The sequence below is a fragment of the Carettochelys insculpta genome, chromosome 5 (genome assembly GCF_033958435.1).
Source record: "Carettochelys insculpta isolate YL-2023 chromosome 5, ASM3395843v1, whole genome shotgun sequence".
In the NCBI taxonomy this organism is placed as follows: domain Eukaryota; kingdom Metazoa; phylum Chordata; order Testudines; family Carettochelyidae; genus Carettochelys; species Carettochelys insculpta.
Window position 1 is genome coordinate 104453389 of NC_134141.1, and position 24123 is coordinate 104477511.

At 42.6% G+C, this 24123-nt stretch overlaps 1 protein-coding gene across 1 annotated transcript in view; it reads left to right on the forward strand.

Annotated features, from left to right (window-relative positions):
• CPLANE1 (ciliogenesis and planar polarity effector complex subunit 1) overlaps nucleotides 1-24123 on the forward strand; it is a 166032-nt gene that overhangs the window by 85244 nt on the left and 56665 nt on the right. Inside the window, exons 26-33 of the mRNA XM_074995640.1 lie at nucleotides 6058-7009; nucleotides 9461-9624; nucleotides 12384-12532; nucleotides 12664-12743; nucleotides 13373-13455; nucleotides 15757-15949; nucleotides 16759-17028; nucleotides 17137-17904. Of these exons, the coding sequence (XP_074851741.1) occupies nucleotides 6058-7009; nucleotides 9461-9624; nucleotides 12384-12532; nucleotides 12664-12743; nucleotides 13373-13455; nucleotides 15757-15949; nucleotides 16759-17028; nucleotides 17137-17904 (2659 nt within the window). The remainder of the gene's footprint in view (nucleotides 1-6057; nucleotides 7010-9460; nucleotides 9625-12383; nucleotides 12533-12663; nucleotides 12744-13372; nucleotides 13456-15756; nucleotides 15950-16758; nucleotides 17029-17136; nucleotides 17905-24123) is intronic.

A 24123-nucleotide genomic window follows, 5' to 3' on the forward strand; every position in this document is an offset into this window, starting at 1 on the left:
GCTGGAGGTCACGGAGCAGCGCCTGTGGGTGGACCAACGCCGCCTGGACCTGCAGGAGCGGGCGCTGGCCTGGCGCCAAGAGGCATGGGGGGCCTACATGGAGACATTCAACCATCTTGTGGACTACCTGGCCCCCCATGCCATGCCGGCCGCCGCAGCGCCCGCCCTGCCTGCTCCACCCGCCGCACCACCTGCTGCTCCACACGTCGCCGTCCCGTCCGCCATCACCCCACCACCCACCACCGAGGGCCGGACCGCCGAGGGACACCTGGGGCCAGCTGAGATTCGCCGGTCATATCTTCCGGTCCGCCTAGCCCCCAGCCAGCTCTGGACAGGGCTGCGGCTGAGGCGGGGCTCCCGGCCGCCCACCCCCAGTGCCGGACTTTAGGGGCGTGGGGCCCGGGACGTGGCACCCCCCCCTTGTGTATAGTTATATGTCCGAAAAGAGGATTGTTTATTCACCCATTTCATTTATATTTGTGCCCCCCCTTTGCCCCGTCCCCCCCATGTAAATAGTTCTCCCCTTCCTTATCATCCCTGGTTTTCTTTTTATTGACCAATGTATCCGTTATGTGCAATCTTTTTTATTATTGTTTTATTTGTACAGAACACTTTTGTTAGAAGAGGTCTTGTATATAGTTTGTTCTTGTTTTAATTATAGTTAAAAAAAAAAAAAAAAAGTTCTAAAAGAAAAACCAGTTTAAGTTCAGCCACAAGTGCGTGCAGTCATTTGTCCAGGAAAAGTGTGGGGGGGGGTGCGGTTGGGTGCTCCGTGGTGTGGGCGTAGGGGCAGGGAGTGTTGTGGAGGAAGGGGTGGGCAGTGGGGGGCGTGGCAGAGTTCACCCCGCGGCCTCATCATCGAAGTGGGCCCGCAGGGCCTCCCGGACCCGGGTCCCTTCGGGGTCCACCTGGCGACTGGGTGCAGCGGGTGGCTGCAGGTCGGCCCTGCCGGCCTCCACAGCCCAGCCCTGAAAAAAGGTCTCCCCCTTGCTCTCCACCAAATTGTGCAGGGCGCAACAGGCACCCACAATCTGGGGGATGTTGTTGGGGCCCGCATCCAGGCGGGTCAGGAGACATCTCCAGCGTCCTTTCAGGCGGCCAAATGAGCGCTCCACCACCTGGCGCGCGTGGTTCAGGCGCTGGTTGAAGCGCTCCTGGCTGGCGGAGAGATGGCCCGTGTACGGGTGCATGAGCCAGGGCCGGAGTGGGTACGCCACATCTGCGATGACGCAGAGGGGCATGGTGGTGACCCCCACAGGGATCTCCCGCTGGGGGATGTAGGTCCCCGCCTCCAGCCGGCGGCACAGGCCCGAGTTCCGGAAAACCCGGGCGTTGTGGGTGCTGCCAGGCCAGCCCACATAAATGTCCTGGAAACGGCCCCGTCTGTCCACCAAGGCCTGGAGGACCACAGAATGGTAGCCCTTGCGATTCATGTAGCGTCCTCCACTGTGATGCGGGGCGCGGATGGGGATGTGAGTCCCATCCAGAGCCCCGAAGCAATTGGGGAAGCCCAGGTGGCAAAGGCCGCGATGGTGGCATCTGGGTCCCCCAGCCTCACGAGCCTGTGCAGGAGCATGGCGTTGATGGCACGCACAACCTGCAGGGAAAGCACGTGGGAGAGCACCAATGAGGGGTGAGCAGGGTGTGCGTGGCCCTCCCCGGCCCTGCCCTGCCCTCCCCCCGTGGGTCCTCTTACCTCCATGAGGACAGCCCTGACGGTGGCCTTGCCGACACCAAACTGTTGTCCCATGGATCGGTAGCTGTCTGGAGTGGCCAGCTTCCAGACAGGGATGCCGACCCGTTTCTCCACAGGGAGGGCACGCCGCATGGCAGTGTCCTGGTGCCTGAGTGCGGGGGTGAGCCACTGGCACAGCTCCATAAATGTTTGCCGGCTCATCCTGAAGTTCCTGAGCCAGCGGTCGTCGTCCCACTCCTCAAGCACCAGCCGCTCCCACCAGTCGGTGCTGGTGGGGTAGCTCCACAGGCGGCGGTGTGTGAGGCGGGCGGGGTCGGGGTGCTGCAGGGTTGGGGGTTGAGCCCTGCTGCCCTGGGGGCAGCTCCTCCTCCGGTGTGGCAAGGAGGTGCTCAGCTGTCTCCCTCATGGCATGGATCAGGGCGAGCCCTGCTCCTGCTGGGAGGGCTGGGTGGACCTCTGGCTGCTGCTGCTGCTGCTGGGGGTCCATGCCTGCGTCGCCCGGGGTCTGTGTGCCTGTGGCTCCTCAAACCGCGTGCCGTGCAGGCTGTGTGTGTCTGGGAGGGTCCTTTTAAGGGAGCGGCTAGCTGTTGCCCCGGAAGCGCTAGTCCGCCCTGTGACCCTGTCTGCAGCTGTGCCTGGCATCCCTATTTCGATGTGTGCTACTTTGGCGTGTAGACGTTCCCTCGCAGCGCCTATTTCGATGTGGTGCTGCGCAACATCGAAGTTGAACGTCGACGTTGCCAGCCCTGGAGGACGTGTAGACGTTATTCATCGAAATAGCGTATTTCGATGTCTCCAAATCGAAATAAGCTACTTCGATGTAGGCTTCACGTGTAGACGTAGCTTAAGTGTGATACTATGCCTCAAATACTTTCAAGTATGTGCACACCCCAGAGAGGCACAATCTCTTCAAATATATATTACCACCTCTGGAATTTGTAGAATTGCTAAGGTGGTAGACAGAGCAATCCAAGATCTATTTGAGAAACCCATTCTCACATCCTCCACTGTCTAAAACCATAACAATGGATTCCTTTCTCTTGGATGTGATGAGGAATTTTTGTGTATGTGGGGGGCTGCGTGGGCAACCAGTCATCACAAGAGATTGTGCTTCACATTATTGTCCTGGAGCTGAGAGCAGTTTGATGTCAGTTTTCTTTTATGACATACAGGACTTCTCTGTCAGGGTAATGCTGGATAACAGGGCAGTCATTATATATAGTGCCTTTTTGGGGGCTGCTGAGGTGCTGGTACTCAGTACTGGCAAATACCCCAGAAAAAAAAAGGTGTGGGGCAGCACTGTGTGCATATGTGCATAAGGAGGGATGTTGTTTCTTTTTGGCAGTTTTTTATACACAACCCTCCTTACGTGTAAAATCACTAAATCTGTGGAATTTATGCATCTCCCACTGGATATAAATTTTGGCCATTTACCTGCCCGGCCTCCAGAATACAGTTGTGAACCTGCTGAGCAGAAACGTCTGTCAGCACAATGAAATAGAAGCAAAATGATTCTTGCACAGCATCTGTCAAAGGTGATGTCTGCCATTGGTGGACCACTTTATTACCCCCCCCCCAACAAATGAAAACTGGTCACCATTTCTATTCCAAGTGAGGATGTAGTCAGAAATTTTGGGAGATGCTCTGATGTCACCACAATTTGCCTTCCTGCTGTATGCTTAACCACCTCTACCTCTAATTCTCAAGACCTTACTGGGGTCAGAGGGTGGGTGTCATTCTCATAGCATCATCGTGGCTGAGCCACATTTGGTCCTTGAACCTTTTTACCCTCTCAGGACACCACCTGTGTGTTTTCCTCTCAAGAAGGATCTGCCTTTTCAGAACTTAGGCATCCTGAACCATCTCACTCCTCTTCCCTGGATTCCAGATGGGCATGACTGGTTCTCAAGCACAGAGATGACCTTCTCAGAAGGGGTCCAATCAGTCTTATTTACCAGGAAAGCTACTACTTGCAAAACTTTATCTGCAGAAGTAGAAACATTCACACTTCTGTGTTCCCTTCACTCCCTCAGTCCTCAGAAGTTCAACTTATCAAAATCCTAGACTACCTGATGGACTTGAATAATGAGTTCTGTCAATAGACTACGTCAGCATTAAACTGGCTGCTGTTACAGCAATCCACCTGCCCTTTGAAGGCTTCTCCATTTTTTGTCCATCCTACTGTGGTTGTATTCCTTAATGATTTACACAGTTTGGTTCCCCAGATTGGAACCCTGCTGTGCTTCAGAACTTTAATTTAGGACTCAGTGCCTAAAGGAAACATTCTTTGGATCAACAGCTACCTTTTCACCTCTCCATCAAGATGTCATTTCTTATAGCTGTCACTTTGGCTAGATACATGAGAGTACGAAATGCCCTCTTAGCAGACCCATCATTTGTGACCTTCCATAGACACAAGGTCACATGACATCCCCATTCCTACTGCTTCCTAGAGGTGTCTTCAAAATACCATATTAGTCAGGAATCCAGTTATCATTGTTCTGCTGAACACCCCAGACCTATAGAGAGGTGGGTAGCCACAAACAATGTCAGAAGAACTCTTGCTTCTATCTAAACAGAACTAAGATCTTTAGGACCTCCCCCAGATTGTATCCTTTACTGAAAAGAATGAATAGTCACCTAATTTCCATGCACAGGCTATTCAAGTGGGTTTTGAGATATATCTTAACATGCTAAGAGACTGATAGAGTACAACCATGACCAAATCAGACTGTGTAGAAGAATAGGAAGTTGTCTGTGCAGTTGGGTTTTATGATATCGCCTGCTGCATTATCTGCTTCCTGACTCTGACCTATCGGTATCCTGACCTGTCCTGCTTCTTGACCCTGATTCCCAGTCTTTGATGTGATCTCCTGGTAACCCTACTTTGCCTGACTTAGGACTCTCTGGGATCTCAAATTCCAGTGTTCCAATATCCATACCTGGCCTGTCTCCTGACCCTCCTTCCAACTATTATGTCATACTGGGCACAATCTAGTCATGACGCTTTACTGAAAAATGTTCACATTACAGGTGTCTACAGGACTGTAGCTTTGTTCATACATTCAGCAAGCATTAACCACCTTACCTACTTCTAGAGCTGATACAACCTTTGGTGATACAGTCCTCCATACTGTCTTGAATATGCCTTCTGAGGACACTTCTCCATATTGAAATCCTGTTTGGGAGTTCCCTGTAGTGGAGCACCCATAAGACCATACGTACCAAGAGGAAGGAGAGGTAGTTACCTATTTAGGAACTTAAGTTTGTGATGTTTTGTCTATGGGTTATCCATACAAAGTGGGAGGATTGCCCCACTAACCTCAGTGTCCTCTGGGAGGTCAATACATTCAGTATTGATGCCCTGATTATCCAACACCAGCAGAGGTGGAGTGAGCAGTATGTGTGCATGCCTGATGAATACCTACAAAACAATTGCTGTACTCCCAACTTACCAAAAGAGAGAGGAAATAGGGAGGCCAAACGAAATACTTTAAAGACATTCTCAAGACAAAACATGCCAAAGGAGTCAACCAGAAAAAAAGGCCCTGTGGATCATCCTCAACCCTGAGGTATTGCTACTGCTAGCTGTTCCCCCTGCCATTCTGTTGTGGAGTCTCTGGCTTTCGAGTGGAGAAGTAGCTGTGGGTTCATGTCTCCCTGTTATGTCCTCATAGGGCAGTGTAAAGAGCTGCTTTATTCAGTCATTGGCCTACAAACACTACTTTATAGGCTTCTGTCAGGAGTGCGCAGGCATGGTTTTGTCATACAGTGGAATACCCACAGGAACAAAGTATCTTAACGCAAATTATCATACAGGTATGTAACTGCTGCCATTTTGACTCTCACGTCAGTTTCTCTCCCTCATCACCTTCATCATCCATCAATCCTTCATACCCACTCTGTCTTCACTCCATAAATTCTGTAATCCTCTATTACATGCTTTGTTCTTCCTGTGATCTTATCCCCCTGCACAATTTCTTCTTTGCCCTTATGGTCTATTCTCCCACTGCAAAAATGTAATCATTATGCTGCGTAATTTACTCAACTAACCATATAATCTTAATTACTCTCACCCTCATACTCTACCATCTGTTTTTCCATGTTTTTATTCGTAGATTGAAAATTGTTATTAGCAATAAAAGTTACTATGTGATTTTGCTAGGTTAATACCGGTTTGTAAATTGACTAATTTGTCACATTAACATTTCATTATTGTTAGTTTCTGCAATTAATTTCCTATTTTTATTTAATAAAATGGAAAAAAGAAAATAAGAGGGCTGTTGCATTAACATACTTCATTAAATTTAAGAAGCTTTCTTTTTAATTTAGGACTTTTTTTCTGTTTTGCTGTGTTGCAGGAGTGGGAAGTCATGGCCTCACACAGAAGAACAAACTGATCATAAGAATACTGCATATAAGATAAAATATCTTAATTGGAAAGCAAAACATAATGAAAAAGAACACAATAAATTCTTATTTAATCACCACATTTTACCTGTGGTAGGTGCATGGGAATTTGAACGTGATGATGATGAATATGTTAAGTTCTTAGATCTTTTTTTGAGTTACATACTTGAAAGAGACCTCATTAATTGCAGTGATCCTGGGATTCCGTTTCTGACCAGCTTTTCTGAACTCCTTAGAGAACGTGAATTACACTCTCTCCTTTTTGATGTTCATACAACACTGAAACGGCGACAGGGCAAAACTAATAGCCAGAATGTGTTTAGAGCCGGTGGCTGCTATGCACTTACTCTTGAATCTTGTGATTCCAAACCAGCTTCCGTGTGTAATGGAAAGCAAAAACTTTTGGGAAACCGAATGTCTGTTTCAATTCTACAACCAGCGGACTCCTCAGTGTGTGACTCAGTGAATGGAGTGAAGAAATACCTGGGAAAGAAGGGTTTATTTGGTCTGAACCCCATGTCAATTTACAGAGCACAAGATAACAAGCAAGAAATCACTCTTACACCCATAACCCAGACCTTGCCTGACCATACTTACTCTTTTCTACAAACTTCAGTGACCTGTAAATATGTATACAAAACAATTCACATGAATAGTGTTTTACCAAGAGAGGAGCTTGGTCTAGAACTGAAGAATGAATTTAGCAATATTGCAAGATTGCTTGAGTGGATGATCAGATGGTCTGATAGGAGATTGCTATGTGATACCAACAAAATAGAGTCATTTCAAGAGAGTCACCCTAGGATGCATGTGAAAACGTCAACAGCTGCTATACTTACATCATTGTGGCTTTTAAGACGACCCTATTGTGATGAATCACAAGCTAAGCACACTACTTTTAAGGTAGGAAGATTAAGTAAGTATTTAGCCGAGAGAGCTAGGATTGTAATTAAACTTTAAATATTATGCATTTGTGTATTTTTAGTTCCTTTTTACATGCATGAATTTAAAATGATTTAAAATGCAGGTTGTTTTCTTTTCCCCCATGCCTTTTGAAAAGTATTAATCTAATTTAGACACTAACCCTGCAAGTTGTTCCATGCACACGGACCTTATGGGTCCATGGAGAACACTGTTTAAATCAGATGAGCTCTTAGTAGTGGCAGTGGTTTTCAATGTTATGTGCCTACAGTTGATGTGATGTTTTTGTTTATATTTTTGTTATTAAAATAATTATCTATTAACATAGGAAAAAAGAGCATAACATATTCAAATGTTGCACCGTGTTCTGTCATCCAGAAGCAGGGAGGTTTTTTGTTTTTTTTTTTCTTAAGTATAAACATGCTCAGAATGTTAAGGATTTTAATTCATGTTCAGTGGCCTATGATTAGTCAGCAACTTGCACAAATGGGTACACAATGAGCAATTATGAATGTAGTACAACAGATAGGAAAAAACTTGTAGTTTCTCTTGGGAAGATTGACAACAATTTGAGAGAACTGAAATCCAAGTCAGAGTCCATATGAATTTTGCCCATATTACCTGCTAAAATCGTCACAAGAGTGAGGGACCAAAATCCTAGGGGATAGTTAATTAACCCCTAGAAAAGCACTAAATACCAAATATTTGACCTTGTTGAGGAACACCTTTTAGAGAAGTGTTGACAACCAGGCTATGTTTTTTTTTTCTCAGTGAAAAGATTTGTCATTTCAAAGTTACTAGTAGTAGCAAAAACCAGCATCACATAGTCTTTAAAGCAACAGATTTATTGCATGCAGTGGGAATGCTTGAGAGTTTTTCCCATCTAGTTGTAGTACATGTGAAGTAAAGATTAGAACAGTAAGTATCAACCTGTCTATAAGGAGTTGCTAGGAAGGGATAAACATTCCAAGAGTGCTGGAGTTCCTTCTGAGTCATTTTTATTTGTGAGAAGACTTGTGTTGTATCTATAGCTTTCTGTCTTCTGGTGTGTGATCTATGTAACTTATCTAGATACCATTGAATTTGAAAAGACACTTACAATTTTTGGATACAGTGTCTAGTTTTGATTGTTTGAAGAAATATATGATAAAATTGAAAAAAATAAAGCAGAGCAACTGGTAGGATGGATAATCAAGAGGAAAGGCTGATTTGAGGAGATGCTCTTGAAATTAGGCATATTTAGTCTTAAAAGAGATGCTTGAAATGCAAATTGTTTTACATAGCTTAACTAGTTAAGTGGTATTATAAAGTTAATTTTGAATTTCTGCATGGTGTTACTGGACAGGTTGGAACCAGAGAGTCTGTTTTAAATAAAATGAAATACTTAGTGCCTTTTTTGTTTAAATAAAAAAAAGAGGAGGCAGTACTCAACTGGCTCTCCTCCTTCCTACCCCCAGCAATCCTTCCACCAGCAAGTACCGTCACAAAAAAAGCATAGATATCTATCTATGAAGAATCTGATGAAGTTGTAAATAGGTGTAGTGAACTCTTGTTCCCAAACTCTTTCATAGTTTGAATGAAGTGATAACATTTTTAAGCAAAGTTGAATGCTAAGGAATTTAACAAATACATAGACTGAATGTGTTAGTCATTTTTGAAGCTAGGAGTAACTGAAACACTTCAGATTTATGAGGATTTTTTCTTTTTTCTGAGTAGTCTTTCCTCTTCTAGATAAAGTAGATATGTTTTGTTTGTTTTGTTTCTTCTCTTCTGACACAATTGGTTTATAATGCGCAGATAAGTGAAGTATCACCAAAGTATTCCAGACATGAGATGTTTCTGAATGTTTCTGTTTGTACGTGATGTTGTAACTGTTTTGTTTTTTTTTTACCTCTGATGCTATTTCCAGTAATGTCTAACTGTTTGAATTTAGCACAGCATTTTATTGCTGGCACATAAAAGCAAGTGGTTTTTTTGCCCATATGGTGTATTTTTAATTTTTACATGCCATTAAGGATAGTGACTATATAATGACTATAGTGATAATAACTAATGGTCACATACTGTTTTTCTGCAAGATTCTTTGCCTGATTCATTGCACAAGTTAGATATCAACTCTGATTGCACAGGCAACTCATAAATCTCATCTCAGTCTCAACTCATCTTTAACTGTACCAAATCTGTAATATTTTCAGCCTGTAAAGTATCGGTAATGCCTTTAACATGTAAATCTTTCATTTTTTAACAATGAAATTTGTAATAGCTTCATCCTGTAAAATATATGTGGTATCTTTAGTCTGTAAAATTACATCTAGAGAAAAGAATGTATAGCAGAAATTCAACATATTAAGTAGGAAAGGGATTCTTCCCATTCAGATGATGATTTTAACTAGAAAGACTTTTGAATATGTGTTCTGGCTTTTGTTTTATTAGAGTCCAGAGTATCAATTCTTAATGAACCCTGCGTCCCTACCAGAAAATAGAGTCAAGATACAGAAAGAAAGCAGCGTGGATACAAGTTATTCTCCATCAACAGAAACTCCGCATACCATTCAGGATGTAAATGCTTACGATGAACCTTGTGAAAATGTCTCAGGGTAATATTTTAACTAGAACACGCAAGTTGATGTAACTGTTCAGCTAAGCAGGAAACATTGGCATGCTGCATACAAATCATATCTTCTTGGTTTACAGTCAGATTCTGGTATCATATATATTCATAATTGTGTACGGCAATTGGAGTTGTAGGCAGGTTGCCAAGGAGTTTAGTTGAGAGTTGCTGTTATGGAGAGGAATTTGACTCTTATTTATTAACTATAGTCTTTACTCAGCAGAGATTCCTGTGGAAATATGAATAAGTAATTCCACTGAGACATAACTGAACTTGTTCTTTTCTTTGTGGTCAATGTTTATCAGTTTTGTAACCAGAACCTTTTGCATTGCTTTGTGCAGTGTACACAATCCTCTTTGTTTTTGTTCTTTATATCCTTTGTGTTGATTTATTTATGTCTGAACTTACTCCATATGAAAGACTATACCCTATAATTAATTTTGAGGAAACATAAACCTTATAGAAAAATACGCGGAACAATGAACATACTTAATTTTTTGTTTATAAAAAAATCTAGATAACAAAAATATTAAACTTGAAGATTGTAACCAGGGTAGGAGCAGTAATTTAAATTTGACTATATTTGAAGAAGGACATTGAAAACATGATGTTATGAGGAAATACAGGACACCCTCGCTATAACGAACACCTGGGGATCCAATCCATTTGGAAGTTTAGATAACCAAGGGTTTATTTTAGCAATAGAGGAGTGGTCACAGTTTCTCCAGGACCGGGGCTGTGGCAAGAGCACACACAGCTTCTCTAGGACTGAAAGAGTTCTTTGTTCCTGTCGCAGCCCCAAGGGCACAGGAGCTTCCAGATCCTGGCCCAGCCATAGAGCCCAAGGAGCTCTGTGCTCCTGCTGGTTATTTGTGGGGAGGAAGGGAAATGCCTCTGCTTGCTTACCCTTTTATATGCCCTTGGGCACAGTTGGAGCCAAGGTGGAGGTAAACTTCTTTTTATAAACATTGATTTTTTTTCAGAGCTTTAGAACAAGATTGTGTATAACTATATGCCAATCTGGAATTTGGAATTTATGATCATTGCATAGATTTGCTAAATATAAAAAGATTAGTTCATGTAAAAATCTTACCAATGTATAAGAAATGTCAGATACAAGAAAAGCTCTTATCTGCCATGGTGGGAGAATGGGGGCTTCTGGTAAATCAAATGTTCTGGTTAACTTTACAAATGGAGAACCAATTTTCAAAGAATCAGAATACAGTAAAATGAATAAATTATAAAAACAGTATGCAGGTACTCACTAATCCAGTAGTAGTACTGCACTGCAGAGTGGTTGGTTTCTTGAAGCACTTAGGTGTATATCTCTTCTCCTTCCCCACTACATTTTACTTTTATATTTTGCTGATTTCTGTTCTTTCTCAGTTCTGCTCCAGAACCTGAAGGGGTGGGTCTTTCCCGTGAAACTTCATTACCTGGCAAATAGACTTGTTAGTCTTCAAGGTGCTACAGGACTGTTTGCTTTGTTTAGTTCTGTACAAATTAAGTTCATTTAATGATACAACATATCAGTGCAAGGTGTGCTCCACAGGTCACTGAAAATGTACTTGACAGTAAAACCTGAGCAATCGTTACCCATACACAGAATACGCAGTTGCATAGGGCACTGAATGTTTGGGACACCACTGCGTAGTAATGCCTATCCACCTGCCTTTTCCTATTTCCTGTTCTGTGGCTCTGCTTCCTCTGGAGAGGATCTAGATAACTTGAAGGTGAAAAAGCCTGGCAGACCTATTAGCAGAACCTGTGGAAGAGACATTCAAGTGTGAATGAAGCCATTTAACAGGCATTTGCCAACTCCTCTTGGTTTCTGAATTTACTGCATTAGTCTATAAGACCTTAATTTAAAATTTGTTTTAAAAGTATTTCTTGAATGTGTTGTTGAAGATTATAAAATCACATCTCTAAAAAATCATTGTTCCCCTCATCTGCCATCAGGGATGGGGCACCAGTTTAGTACTACTTCTTAAGGCTCCATAAATCCTAAGTAGTCTCAGAGGGGTAGCTGTGTTAGTCTGTATCTTTGCAAAACACAACAAGCACCTGAAAAACTAACACTTTTATTTATTAGGTAGTGAGCTTTTGTGGGAGAGAAGTATGTCTTTCCCACAAAAGCTTTTACCTAGTAAATCTTAAGGACAGCCCTGGCTAAAACTATACTGAACATAAATTAATCTTTCCTTTAATGATTCAGAATGTATTTCAGGATTTTGCAGTGCTTCAGAGTCATAGTTGTCATCAATTATGACTGTAGATGTAGAAGGTGTAGGAGGTTAGTCTGAATCTGTAATGACCCCATGACACCCTGGAAGATGCTTTTTGAATAAATTCCTGATGTCAGATTGCTTACTTGTCTTCTGCTTCTTTTGCATAAAAGTAGCATGCAGAATGTACAACTGCATAATGTGCTGCACAGGTTACTAGCCCCAATTACTACACCAAAGATTTGTATTTGGGGATACCAGACATGCTGGTTAATTGACTGCTGAATAAGCAGAACTTCCACTGTATTTTTAATCTTTTTTTCTGCACTTCTCAGTGGAAACTCAGAGTTTTTTGTTTGACCAGTATCATCCATTTTTTCTAACGAAAAAAGCACTAGAAATAAAAATAAGCAAAATAATGAATACAAACAGCATATAGCTTTCTTATGTACTTATATATGTCGTAGATAAATGTATTATTCATTTTTTTTGTAATTTCATCCGCTATTCTAATTAACAGAATATCTGCAGAAACAAAATATTCTGAAAAGAATGAAATGAATGAGTGTTATTCTGTAACACTCAGTACTCAAGGAGGAGTAATAGATTTTGATGAAGAAGTGGGACCATTACTAAAGGAGGAAGTAGATGCACCTTCAGATAATGAAGGTTTGGTACTTTAGCTAATATCTTCTAGTTTTTATACCCTATCCCCTTATCTTAATAAAGTTGTCAGCCATGTCATTTGCTGATTATGTGCATTTTATTCTCCTTATGAATTACATCTCTTTATTTCATAGAACCCTTTGAAGAACCATTTGAAGCTCCAAAAAGCCCCAGTATTTCTGTCCGCATTAAACCTGTACAACAGAAGAAAGAGGCATGTTACTGTCTCAGATCAATGAAATATTTACTTTTAAATATTATATTCAAATGCATTTATTCCCCCCTCTTGTGTGTGTGTGTGTAAATATAAATAAAATGGATGGTCTTTAAGCAAACTGTTGCCCTCAGTTCTGCATTGTGGCTTACTAGTGTTTGACTGTTGTGCCTCGTGCAAAATCCTAGCATTTACTACTGGAGATAATTGTTTGTAGAGTCGCAATTTGTAAACACTCTTTCACTCTTGTTTTGGCTTGTGTGTAATTGTTTTGCTTCCTTGCTACCAACTGGAAATACGGGGATGCCTGATTAGCAAGGTGATACTGCAACACAGGCCTGATTCCATGGCAATCTAGTGAACTGAATTTTAGAAATGGTTGAAAACTCATTATTAAATTTGTTTAAAGAAGTCATTAAGGTACTTCCCTACTATTGTGTGCATGTGTGTGTGTGTCTATAATATATATTATATATAAATGTAAATTTTATATGTATAAAATATTTGAACATGAAGGATTAGTTAGTTAGAAATATGTCAACAGTCTAGGATTTTAATAATAATCTATTTAAACAGAACTATGTTGAAGCAAACATATACATATTCATATGCATCTTTTAAAATTGCAGCATGTCTCCACTCTAGATGTGGAATCTCCCTGGGAAGAACCCATGATGGAAAAATTAGAGGGAAAAAAAGACAAACAAAATAGGTATGAGAAACTTATATTATTAGCATTTCAAAAGTATTCATGTATTACTACCTTGTTAGATTCATAAACCGATAATCAAGTTTTTTTTTAATTAAAAGAACATTTGTTCTTGTTTTTAACAACATATTTATAGATTAAAACTCAAATCCATCTGCCTTCCATTTCTGTTGCATAGTAGTGTATAACTGAAGAGTTGGCCATGAGTACCTATGTATCTGACACTGAACGCTTATTTTAAGAATAAAGCAATGTGTTCTTTAGTAATTAAAAAATAGTGAATTCACTAGATTTACATTCTTTCAGGATTTTTTAATTAAAGAAAACTAGCTCCCCTTTGTTTGTTACTCAAAACATTTTTCAAGTATGGAACCATTTGTCTTTTCAGTGGAAATGCATATAAAGAATTATTACAACTGTGTAGAGACAGTATCTTCCTTGAGTGTTTTTCTTGGATTTTATGTTTGAATTGATAATCTATGTAGATTATTTGTCTGGTTCAATTGTGAGGTTGAGAGTTTCTCAAAGAAAACCACAGATACTTCATATTTTTCTGTGGGATTGTTCCCTTCTCCCCCATGCTTTGTTCACTGTCTGGAATCTGGGTCCACAGTTGCTGCAGCCTCACTAGTTGCTGCTGCATGATACTAACTTCTCTTTTTTAGATACAAATTGCATTCATGTTCTCAGTGTTCCCTGAACTTGGGATTTTCTGTTTTGCCAAGGCAGATAAGCCCTTAGGCTTTCTGTTGCTTAGTTTACCAAATCTATTCAACCATTTTGTTTGAGTTAGTTATTGATTGCTATGGACACCAAACATAAACAAACAAACAATTATACGCTCAGCTGCAGTTTTATAGAGTGAAGCAAGGTCCTCAATTCAGTGTGTCTTGGATTAAATTTATATAGATATTAGGTAAACAAGCTTTTATTTTACCCATAAAATCTTTCAAATATGTTCCTTATATCCAAAAAAAAAATGTAAGAAAAAGTTAATATTTATAAGTTTACCTTTTGTCTTTCTTTGTGGTATGACTGGGGCTGTTTCCAAAACCATTCTTCCTTCATTCTGTCTAAAAATGAACACAGGTGCTCCCAGGTGAGAGACACTGTAATGCTTTATGTAATAAATTATGGTTTATTCCTATTAAATCTGCAGTATTAATATTATGTTTCATGTATTCCTTTACAGGTTGAACCTCTCTAGTCCAGCACCTCCCGAATGTGACTGGTGCCGAACAAGAGAATTTGCTGGACCTTGGGTGGTCAATATTGTCTAGAGACATTACCAGCACTTTCACTGCTTACTGGGCTCTTAAAAGACATGTAGGGGACGATTTACAGCTAAATAACAGCACAGAACACTAAAAGCCAGGACTGGTGTCTGTCAACAAACTTTAGGGGACCACAGGAAACTTGGCCACACCCATGATAAAGGGCTATCTGGATAACTAAAATCATGTTGGATTACGAATGTTCCTGTACGAGTGTTTTGGATTAGAGAGGTTCAACCTGCACAATAAATTTATAACAACATTTACTGTACATTGTGGTATATGACCTACCACCACACTAGTTTGTGCTGCAGTCCTGTAAGAGTACAGAAGCTAAGATGATCTGACCAGATATCTGCTGCCTATTAGAGGCAAAAATGTTTTTAATTTTAAAACAATCTGTTTTTCTTGACCTTTTTTCCCTCCAGAAAATTGTTTAAATCTTCACATTTGCAATTGCATACAGGAGGTTGAAAACAAGTATCTCTCATTTTTGCTTTGTATAGAGTATCATTTTTTATAAAGCATTTAAACTGTAAGGCTTTGGCTATGCTACAGAATTTTGTCGACAAAACTCAAGGAGGATCCACGCTACACATGTGTCCTGTCAAGAAACTGTCGACAGAACTCAGCAGTTTTCTCGAGAGTGTTAAGTCGCTCCCATACAAGGTATAATGCCTGTCGACAGATTCTGTTGACAAAAAAAAGCAGTGTAGATGCTCTGGGTAGCCCTCTATTGACAGAGGGGGCTTCCAGTTCACCAGGCAGCCTTGTTTGCAGAACTTATGGTTGGGTGCTCCATTGACAGAGGGCTGAGCAGTCTGGCTGCTCTCTATTGGCAGAGGGAGCCTCTATTAGGTGTGGATATGTTCTGTCAACGCAGGTTCTGTTGGGAAGTATGTCCGTACAGTAACTTCTGTCGACAAAACTCTGTAGTGCAGACCCAGTTTTGATGCACTGAATTTACTCCATTGTGTTCAGAATCCATACCTTTTGGAAAGTATCTAAAAATTATTACTTTTATTCCCAGTACTTCAAGTGAGAAAGAGAATTGTGCATGTGACGATCATCCTTCTTTCACTGGTATATCAAGTGTTCCCTGCAATGGTCCAGGGCATTCAAAGGAGCAAGAGGTCCAGGAAGAAGAGCCAATAGCAGAGCCATCAAATGTTTCAGAAGCTGTCACGCAGATGCTCCAAAATGAAATGTTTAAATTAATTCAGGTAAGACTATCTCATTATTAAAAATAACCATAATATGTTAAACTAGTCAGTTAAACACAAGCAATATGAAAATTATTCCTTTTAAGATTATTTTGTGATGCTTTTATGCAAATTTCTGGGTTACAGGTTATTACAGGTTAAAAACAATTATTTTAGGCATAATTCATATCATCATCACCATCATCAATAACTGTGGGCTCAGTGCCCATTAATGTCTGATGCTTCTCTCACTATTTCCTTCCATCTTTCCCTATCCAGTGCAGAGTGGCTTAGTTTCTGTAGACTAGCTCCGCACCTATATACTACATCATCTCTCTATTCTCTGTGGATAAGTCATATGCTTTTGACTTAATCTAAATGGTTGTGAATTTCAGGATCACTACAGTTTGAACAGGTATATTTTCAAGAGGTCTAACTGTTCTTCATATCATCTTAATTGTTTTATAAATATAAATTAAGGGTAGTTATGAATCAACAATAACTGTGTAATGAAAATTAATTAATGTGAATATATTTGACACTATTCCCGTCTGGTGGTATTCAGGCTTAGATTATTTTCTGTTGACATAAAGGAATGCAAAACACTGTTGTTGTAGAATCTTCTTATTCCACATCTTATTGTATCATGAAAGAAATATTGATTCAGTGCATAAGAATGTACTTGCCATTCAGACTTTGGAATGTTATTTCTGTTGCTATCTGTTTTAATGGGTAATCATGCATCTGTAAAATACTTTAACCAGGAATTATGGCAAAGACCCATTTTAGTGACTTTTATAACATTGGCTTTATTTTTGTTTTCATTCTAGCTGCAGCAAATCAACTTTCTGAGCTTAATGCAAATGGTGGGGTCATCCTTTGCCAGTCTGCCCAATATGCAGCATCTTTTTCAGCAGCCTCAGTCTTTTCATTTGGGAGGAAGCCAGACTTTACATACTGTAAATGGCAGTGGTGCAGACATCTCTCCAGAAACTCAGCTGCTCACTAACGAAAATGCTGGAAATGCTAATAAGAAGAACAGCTCTCATTCTCAGGAAAGAAATATCCTAAATGAGCAAACCAGCAAAGGAAGTACACATGTAGGTAAAATAAAGCCTTATTCTTTAAGAATAGGAAACACAGAGACTACATCCAGTAAAGATTTATTGCAGTCTTATGCATAATTGTGTGTTCTTTTTTTCATTTAGAATCATCCAGATGTGAATATTTCTTTAAGCCTATCAGAGAGCCAATCCAGCAGAACAGGATATATTCAAGTATCTAAAGACTTGCTTCCTTCTGCTCCAGCCAAACCTCATAGTCTGTTATCTTCTTCTGTTGATATGCCAAAGACACCCAAACTTATCCCAGTTGCAAAAACCTTAACTTGTGAAAATGGCTTTCCTTTGCTTAAGCTTGAATCTGATCATTTAAAATCACTCAGTTTATACCCATTAAAAGTTTCACAAGCTTTCTTCCGGCCACTCCCCCAACCAAGAGTAGCCTGGGATTTGTCTCATTCTTTACGGAACCCTCCACACTCATGTCCACTAGCAGCCAAAAATAATTCAATAACACACTTGAATCAATATGAGCCTGAAGTGATAAAGCAAGTACATGAGGAGAAAAGGTGGGCAGAAGCTGAAAGCAAGGGGCCTCCTAAACTACTTAATCTCAATCAATATGAAGAAGAGCAAAATTTTGTACTGCTGCAGAATCTTCGTACAAATATGAATACAGAGAAGCCACTGACTGCTCAGCATGCTTCCTCCTATGGAACTTACCAGCATTCAACTGGAATGCCTTTACTGCACCTGCAGCTTGATCCAACACCTAGATTTCCACCAATTATAAGACCACCAGTTCCTGCTTCTTTAATATCCATTAGACCTATAGCAGAGGAGACCAACTCCAGGGACACATTACAGTGCACAGGAATATCAATTCTGCACACTAATTTACATCCAAAAAGCAAGGTAATGCATTTTAAGAATGTATTTTCTGTGTTACAATTAAATAAGCATCTTTCCTGTTGCATAGTTTCATTCCTCACTAATGGAGTAATGTAGAATTTGTAGGTGGTCCAGCCCTTCAGATCAGGTCTCCAGATTCTCTCTCTCCAGCAGAATAACAAATTGGTGGTTTGCTTTTTTCTTCACTATTTTGTTTCATAACTTTAATTTGTATTCATTTTCATGTAGAAAGAATTAACGTCTTTCCTTCCACCCCTGCACTTTATCAGGTATTTGACAACATGTTTGTTTCAATCACTTGGACCCATCATTGAAGTGCTTCTTCTCAAGGATTTCTTTGCCCCCATTCAGACATGGTAGAGCTGTTTTGCAAACACTGATCTAAAGTGTTCCTTAGGTAATGCAGTATTTACAGGCTCTACAGAGGATGAATTACAGCCAACCCTTTCAATCAAAGGAGAGAGGGTTGGACTGTGGGGTTGACTCTCCTCTTCCCTGAAGAGCCATAACTCTGGTGCTGAACAGCTCAGGAACATCTGAACATTTGGAGAGCGAGTCAGTCTAAAGATAAGAAGGATGTTATCCAACCAGCTTGTGGTAAAACCCAGAACAGACTCAGGCCGGTGGGAGAAAATATCCTGAAAGATTCAGAGGCCAATCCCTGGATACTGAAGTGGGTTCTCAGCTTCCCAGGGAAAGGAAAAAAAACAAAACAAACAGAAAAAAAATGGGGGTCATAAACAGCTCTTTCTCTCAGTGTGAATCTGGGAATTGTTACAGTACTCTGGAGTGAGTTATGCATACCACAGATGCTATGGGTCCCCAAAACGCAAACCCAAGCATCTTTGCAAGGCAGCAATTCCTAACAACCCCACTATTAGGGAGTATTTGCTGGGGATAGTCCCCTGTAGGGAGGCTCTTACAGTGCTCTGTAATAAGCTCAATGCCCCTTCTTACCCTATAGAATGACAGTACAGGAGTGTAGAGATCATCGAGCCTAGGTACACAAACTCATGAACGACTTCCAGTTTGTAGTCTAGCACGTTGATAGATGGCTCGTTACCCATGTTTTGGCCCATCACCTGGGTCGTCTTTAAGCTGATTGTGAGGCCAAATTCCATACCTGCATCCGCAAAGCGAGTTATGAGTGACTGCAGTTCCTGCTGAGTGTGAGCAGCAATAGCTGCATCGTCAGCAAAAAGGAACTCCCTTAGACGTTTCGTAAGCACCTTGGTCTTCGCTCTAAGCCTCAACAGTTTGAAGAGGTTGCTGTCCGTTCTCGTGCGGAGAGAGATGCCCTCTGTAGCAGTTCCAAAGGCATATTTGAGCAAAACTGCAAAGAAGATGCTGAACAGTGTTGGAGCCAGCACACACCCCTGCTTCACTCCGCTGAGAATCTCAAAGGGTTCAGATGTGGATCTGTCGTATACGACGGTCCCCTTCATGGAAGGCCCTAATAATGCTGAGCAGAGTTGGGGGGACAGCCGATCTTAGCCAGAATCGCAAACAGACCTTTTCTGCTGGCGAGGTCAAATGCCTTGGTCAGGTCGATGAAGGCAATATACAGAGGTGTGTTCTGCTCCCTGCACTTTTCTTGTAGTTGCCTAACAGAGAAAGCCATGTCTATGGTGGACCATTCAGCTCTGAACCCACACTGAGACTCAGGGTAGACCCTCTCTGCAAGAACATTGAACCTCTTCAGAACAACACATGCAAATAGCTTCCCCACGGTACTGAGAAGGGAGATGCCACAATAGTTATTACAATCGCTTTTGTCACCCTTCTTCTTGTACACAGTAACGATGTTAGCATCCCTCATATCTTGCGGTATGCTGCCTTCTCTCCAGCATTGGCAAAGTATTCCATGCAGCTCTGAAACTAGGGTACCGTTGGTGCATTTGAGGATTTCTGAGGGAATACCGTCTTTCCCTGGGGCTCTTCCAGAAGAGAGTGCTTTTAGTGCGTCGCTGAGTTCCTCCAAGGTGCGCTCAGCATCAAGTTCAGTCATGGTGGGCAGAGGCTCAATGGCATTCAGGGCTCCCTATGTAACTACACTCTCTCTGGCGTACAACTGTGAGTAGTGTTCCACCCAGCGTTCCATCTGCTTGGTTCTGTCCTTGAAGACCTCGCCTGTGGCCGATGTAAGTGGGGCAGTCTTTCTTTGTGATGGACCGATGGCCTGCTTGATCCCATCGTACATTCCTCGCATGTTACCAGTGTCCGTGGCCTGCTGAATCTTGGAGCAGAGGTGGAGCCAGTAATTGTTGGCACACCGCCGAGCAACCTGCTGCACTTGACTCCGAGCAGACCAGAGCGCCTACAGGTTCACCTCACTGGGAGAGGACCTGTATGCAGCCAGCGCCTGTCTCTTCTTCTCAGTCAGGGGTGTCAGCACTTCAGTGTGGGCTTCAAACCAATCAGCAGACTTGACTGTCTTCTTCCCAAAGGTAGATATCACAGTATTATAGATAGCGTCCCGTAGTTGTTCCCATCTCTTGCTGATATCAGTGTCGTCCGGGTGGGGCAAGGCCTCTTCAAGTGCTTGGACAAACTCGCATACTTTTGAAGGGTCACGAGTCTTGCCAGTATCAATGCGCGGCCTCCCTTCCTTTTTGGAGTGAAAGAATCTTCGTGGCTGGATGTGCACCTTACTACACACAAGCAAATGGTCAGTGTCACAGTCTGCGCTGTGGTAGCTACGTGTCACCCTGACATTACCTAAGCGGCTGCATTTCGTGAGGACGAGGTCAAGCTGGTGCCAATGTTTCGCTTTTGGGTGTCACCACGATACTTTGTGCTGGGGTTTGACGTTGAGGAAGGTATTGGTTACGCAGAGGTCATGGTGGGAGCAGAGTTCAAGGAGGCGCTGTCCGTTTTCATTCATCTTCCCTGTTCCAAACTATCCCAGACAGGATGGCCAGCTGTGGTGGTCGCTGCCAGCTGTGGCGTTGAAGTCGCCAAGGATGAATAGCGGCTCATGGGAAGGTACCTCACTGATGGCAATGCTAAGTTCATCTTAGAATTTGTCCTTCACTTCCTGGGCAGAAGTTAAAGTAGGCGCATAGACACTGAAGATGTTGACCATGCCCACTGGTGTTTGAAGCTGGATTTTCAGCATTCTCTCAGTTCCCACATTTTGTGGTATGACTGAGCCAACTAGGCTGTTTCTGATTGCAAAGCCAACACCGTGTTCCCTGGTCTCTTCTAGAGGCTTCCCATGCCAGAAAAAGGAAAAGTCCTTCTCCCTGAGACATCCAGAGGACGATAACCTTGTTTCCTGGAGGGCCATGATGTCCATCCGCAGTCTTCTCAGCTCGTTGTTAATGATTGCTGTCTTCTGGGGGTTACTAATGCTCTGTAGGTCTTCTGTAAGGCCCGGAGTCATGGTCCTTACACTCCATGTGCCCAGCCTGAAGGCTGGATTATTTTGTTGCTTGTTTGTTTTGTCTGGTGTAAGGTTAACAATCCACCTGTCGGTGATTCCCTAAGCCCCACACACCCAGCGGAGCAAGTGGACTGTGGCGAGGCAGCACCTACTTGGCTGGGGGCTGCCCAGCTTGAGGCGGGCAGTAGCTGTCCAATGAGATCCAAAGACCTCTCCCACCGTTGGAAGCAACCCGTGGCACCTCACTCTACGCCAATCGAGTGCAGTGGCTTAATACCAGTAACTGCTGCTTCCCATGTTGTGTCACCGCTCACAAAGCGATGCCAGAGTGTCCTCTCCAGGGCGCAGGCCTGGGCAAGTAAGTTTGAAGAACCAGCTGATGCCCAGCAGCAGGTTCCCCCTCTCCACACCACTGATGTAATCCAAGGGAAAGGCGAAAGCCAGTACAGCTTGGCACCAGTGTTGTCGCAGGAGCTGCCAGAGTGAGATTGAGCACAACCTCAAACTGCCTTAGAGGCTCCATCTGTGGATTTTTCCCTGGGGTTTACTCCTGAAGCCTTTCCCATGACTAGGTTTCGCCGCAAGGCAGCGGAGGTTTTAAATCAGAGTTTCCTTCTCCTAGGAGGGCGGCCTTCCCAGGCTGACGAGCCCCATGTGCCCGAAGCAGCTGGTTTTAAGGCGCCAGTTACCCGCCTTCACCCCTTCTCCTGTCAGTGCAAACAGTTCTGCCGGGCTTAGAAACTAAGCCACACGTGAAGGCCAGGAACTGGACTTCAGTTGTGAGAGGCTATTGGAGACGCACGCCATGGGAACATTTTATAGATAGTGGGAGCTTATCCCCACTACCACCCCCGGCTATGACAACCCTTGAAACCAACAAAAATGATTAAAGGTCTAGCAAATGTGACTTGTGAAGAAAGATTGAAAAACTGGGTTTGTTTGTCATCTGGGTCTCATAATAAACAACAAGAAGTCAGTCCAGAGAATAGAATTCATTGGTGTGGTGCTAGACTTCCAACTGGGAAGAGCATCCCTCCCTTAGGATAGGTTCAGTGCCCTACTGCCGCTGGTGGTGTCCTCAGCCTTGGTAACCACTGTCAGGGCATGCCTCCACCTCTTGGACTCCGTGGCATTGCACACTCACTAGGTGAACTTTGACAGGCTCAAGATGCACCCCCTTCAGCTATGGCTGCACCCCTGGATCATGTGGTCACTGTTCGTCCATGAGTGATCTAGTCGCTGAAGTGGTTGACCTTACCAGAAAATGCCATAGCAGAGATTCCCTTTCACAGAGCTCCATCATCAGTGGCTCTGGTATCTGATGCCACACTGAGGTTGGAGAGCCCATTTCGGGACTGCCTGGACGCAGGGCAAGTGATCAATGGAGGAAGCTACTGTGCACATAAATGTACAGGAACTCAGGGCAGTTTTCAATGTGTGTGAGGTAGTCCTGCCTTGCCTGTGAGGCAAGGTGGTCCAAGTCTTTATGGACAACATGTCCACCATGTTATACATTGATAAGCAAGGAAGGGCTTACTCTGTGTCCCTGTGCCTGGAAACGATCTGGCTCTGGGACTTCTGCGCCAATCACGGCATCACCTTGGAGACTCGCTGCCTCCTGGTAACCAAAAATGCTGTTGCCGATATCTTGAGCAGAGAATTCTGTCAGTAAAAATGGGTTCTTCATCCAAAAGTGACCTCAGAGCTTTTCTGAGTTTGGGCAACTCCCCAGGTGGACCTCTTTGCCTCCTGGCAGAACATAAAAGTTTGTCATTTTTGCTCCAGTCTGGGAAGAAAGCAGGGCTTCCTAACAGATGCATTTCTTCATCCATATTGATCCACAAAATAGATTGAGAATGACTGAATTAACAGAACTAGGGATGTGGACTCAACTGAAGAACTCAAGAATCTGAATGTGGAGGGAAATTGGAATTACTTTAAGTCAAAGTTTTATCAGCTATCTGACACCTGCATCTCAGCTTAGGAGGAGAGAGGAATTTATAGGGAAAAGTTGTAGACCTACTTGGATCAGTAAATATTTCAAACAACTGATTAAGAGAAAGCAAAAAGCCTACAAAGAATAGAAGATGGGAAGGATCAACAAGAAGGATATCTCTTCAAGGTGAGAAAGTGTAAGAATAAAGCGAAAACTGCCAGAAGCCAAGCAAAGTTTGAAATTACAACATCTAAGCTATGAGTCAAATTCAACATCTTAATGGGATTGAATCAGGAAGGCTGGATAATCACCATCCGAAAATATTACAGGAGCTGACACATAAAATTGCAATTCCAACAGCAGGATTTTAAGTAAATCAGTGAACTCAGGGGTCATACCCAGTGATTATTGAATTGGTAATTTAGTTCCTGTTTTAAAGAAGTGAAACAGGAAAGTACGTACCTGTTAGTTTGATTTCAATTATATGTAGGACCTTGGAACAAATTTTGAAGGAGAAATTAGTTAAGGATATTGAGGAAAATGGCAAATGGAGAAAATGCAGCATGATTTTACAAAAGGTAGGTGATGCCAGAACAACCTAATATTCATGAATGTAACTGAGATTCTTCTTCGAGTGGTCCCCGTGGGTGCTCCACAATAGGTGTCGGGCTTGCCCGGCGCTGCAGATCGGTAATCTTCCAGCAGTTTCTCCTGGATCGCACATGTGCTGGCGCGCGCCACCCCCCTGCGTGCCCCCGGCCGCGTGCACGATCCGGTCCCCGCCAGTTCCTTCTCAACCGCCATCGGCTGCAGACGGAATCCACTCAGGCTAAGGCCAGAGTCAGATTACTTAGTGGTTTTTTTCCACGTGTAATTTGTTGTTTTCGGTTATTAAACAAAA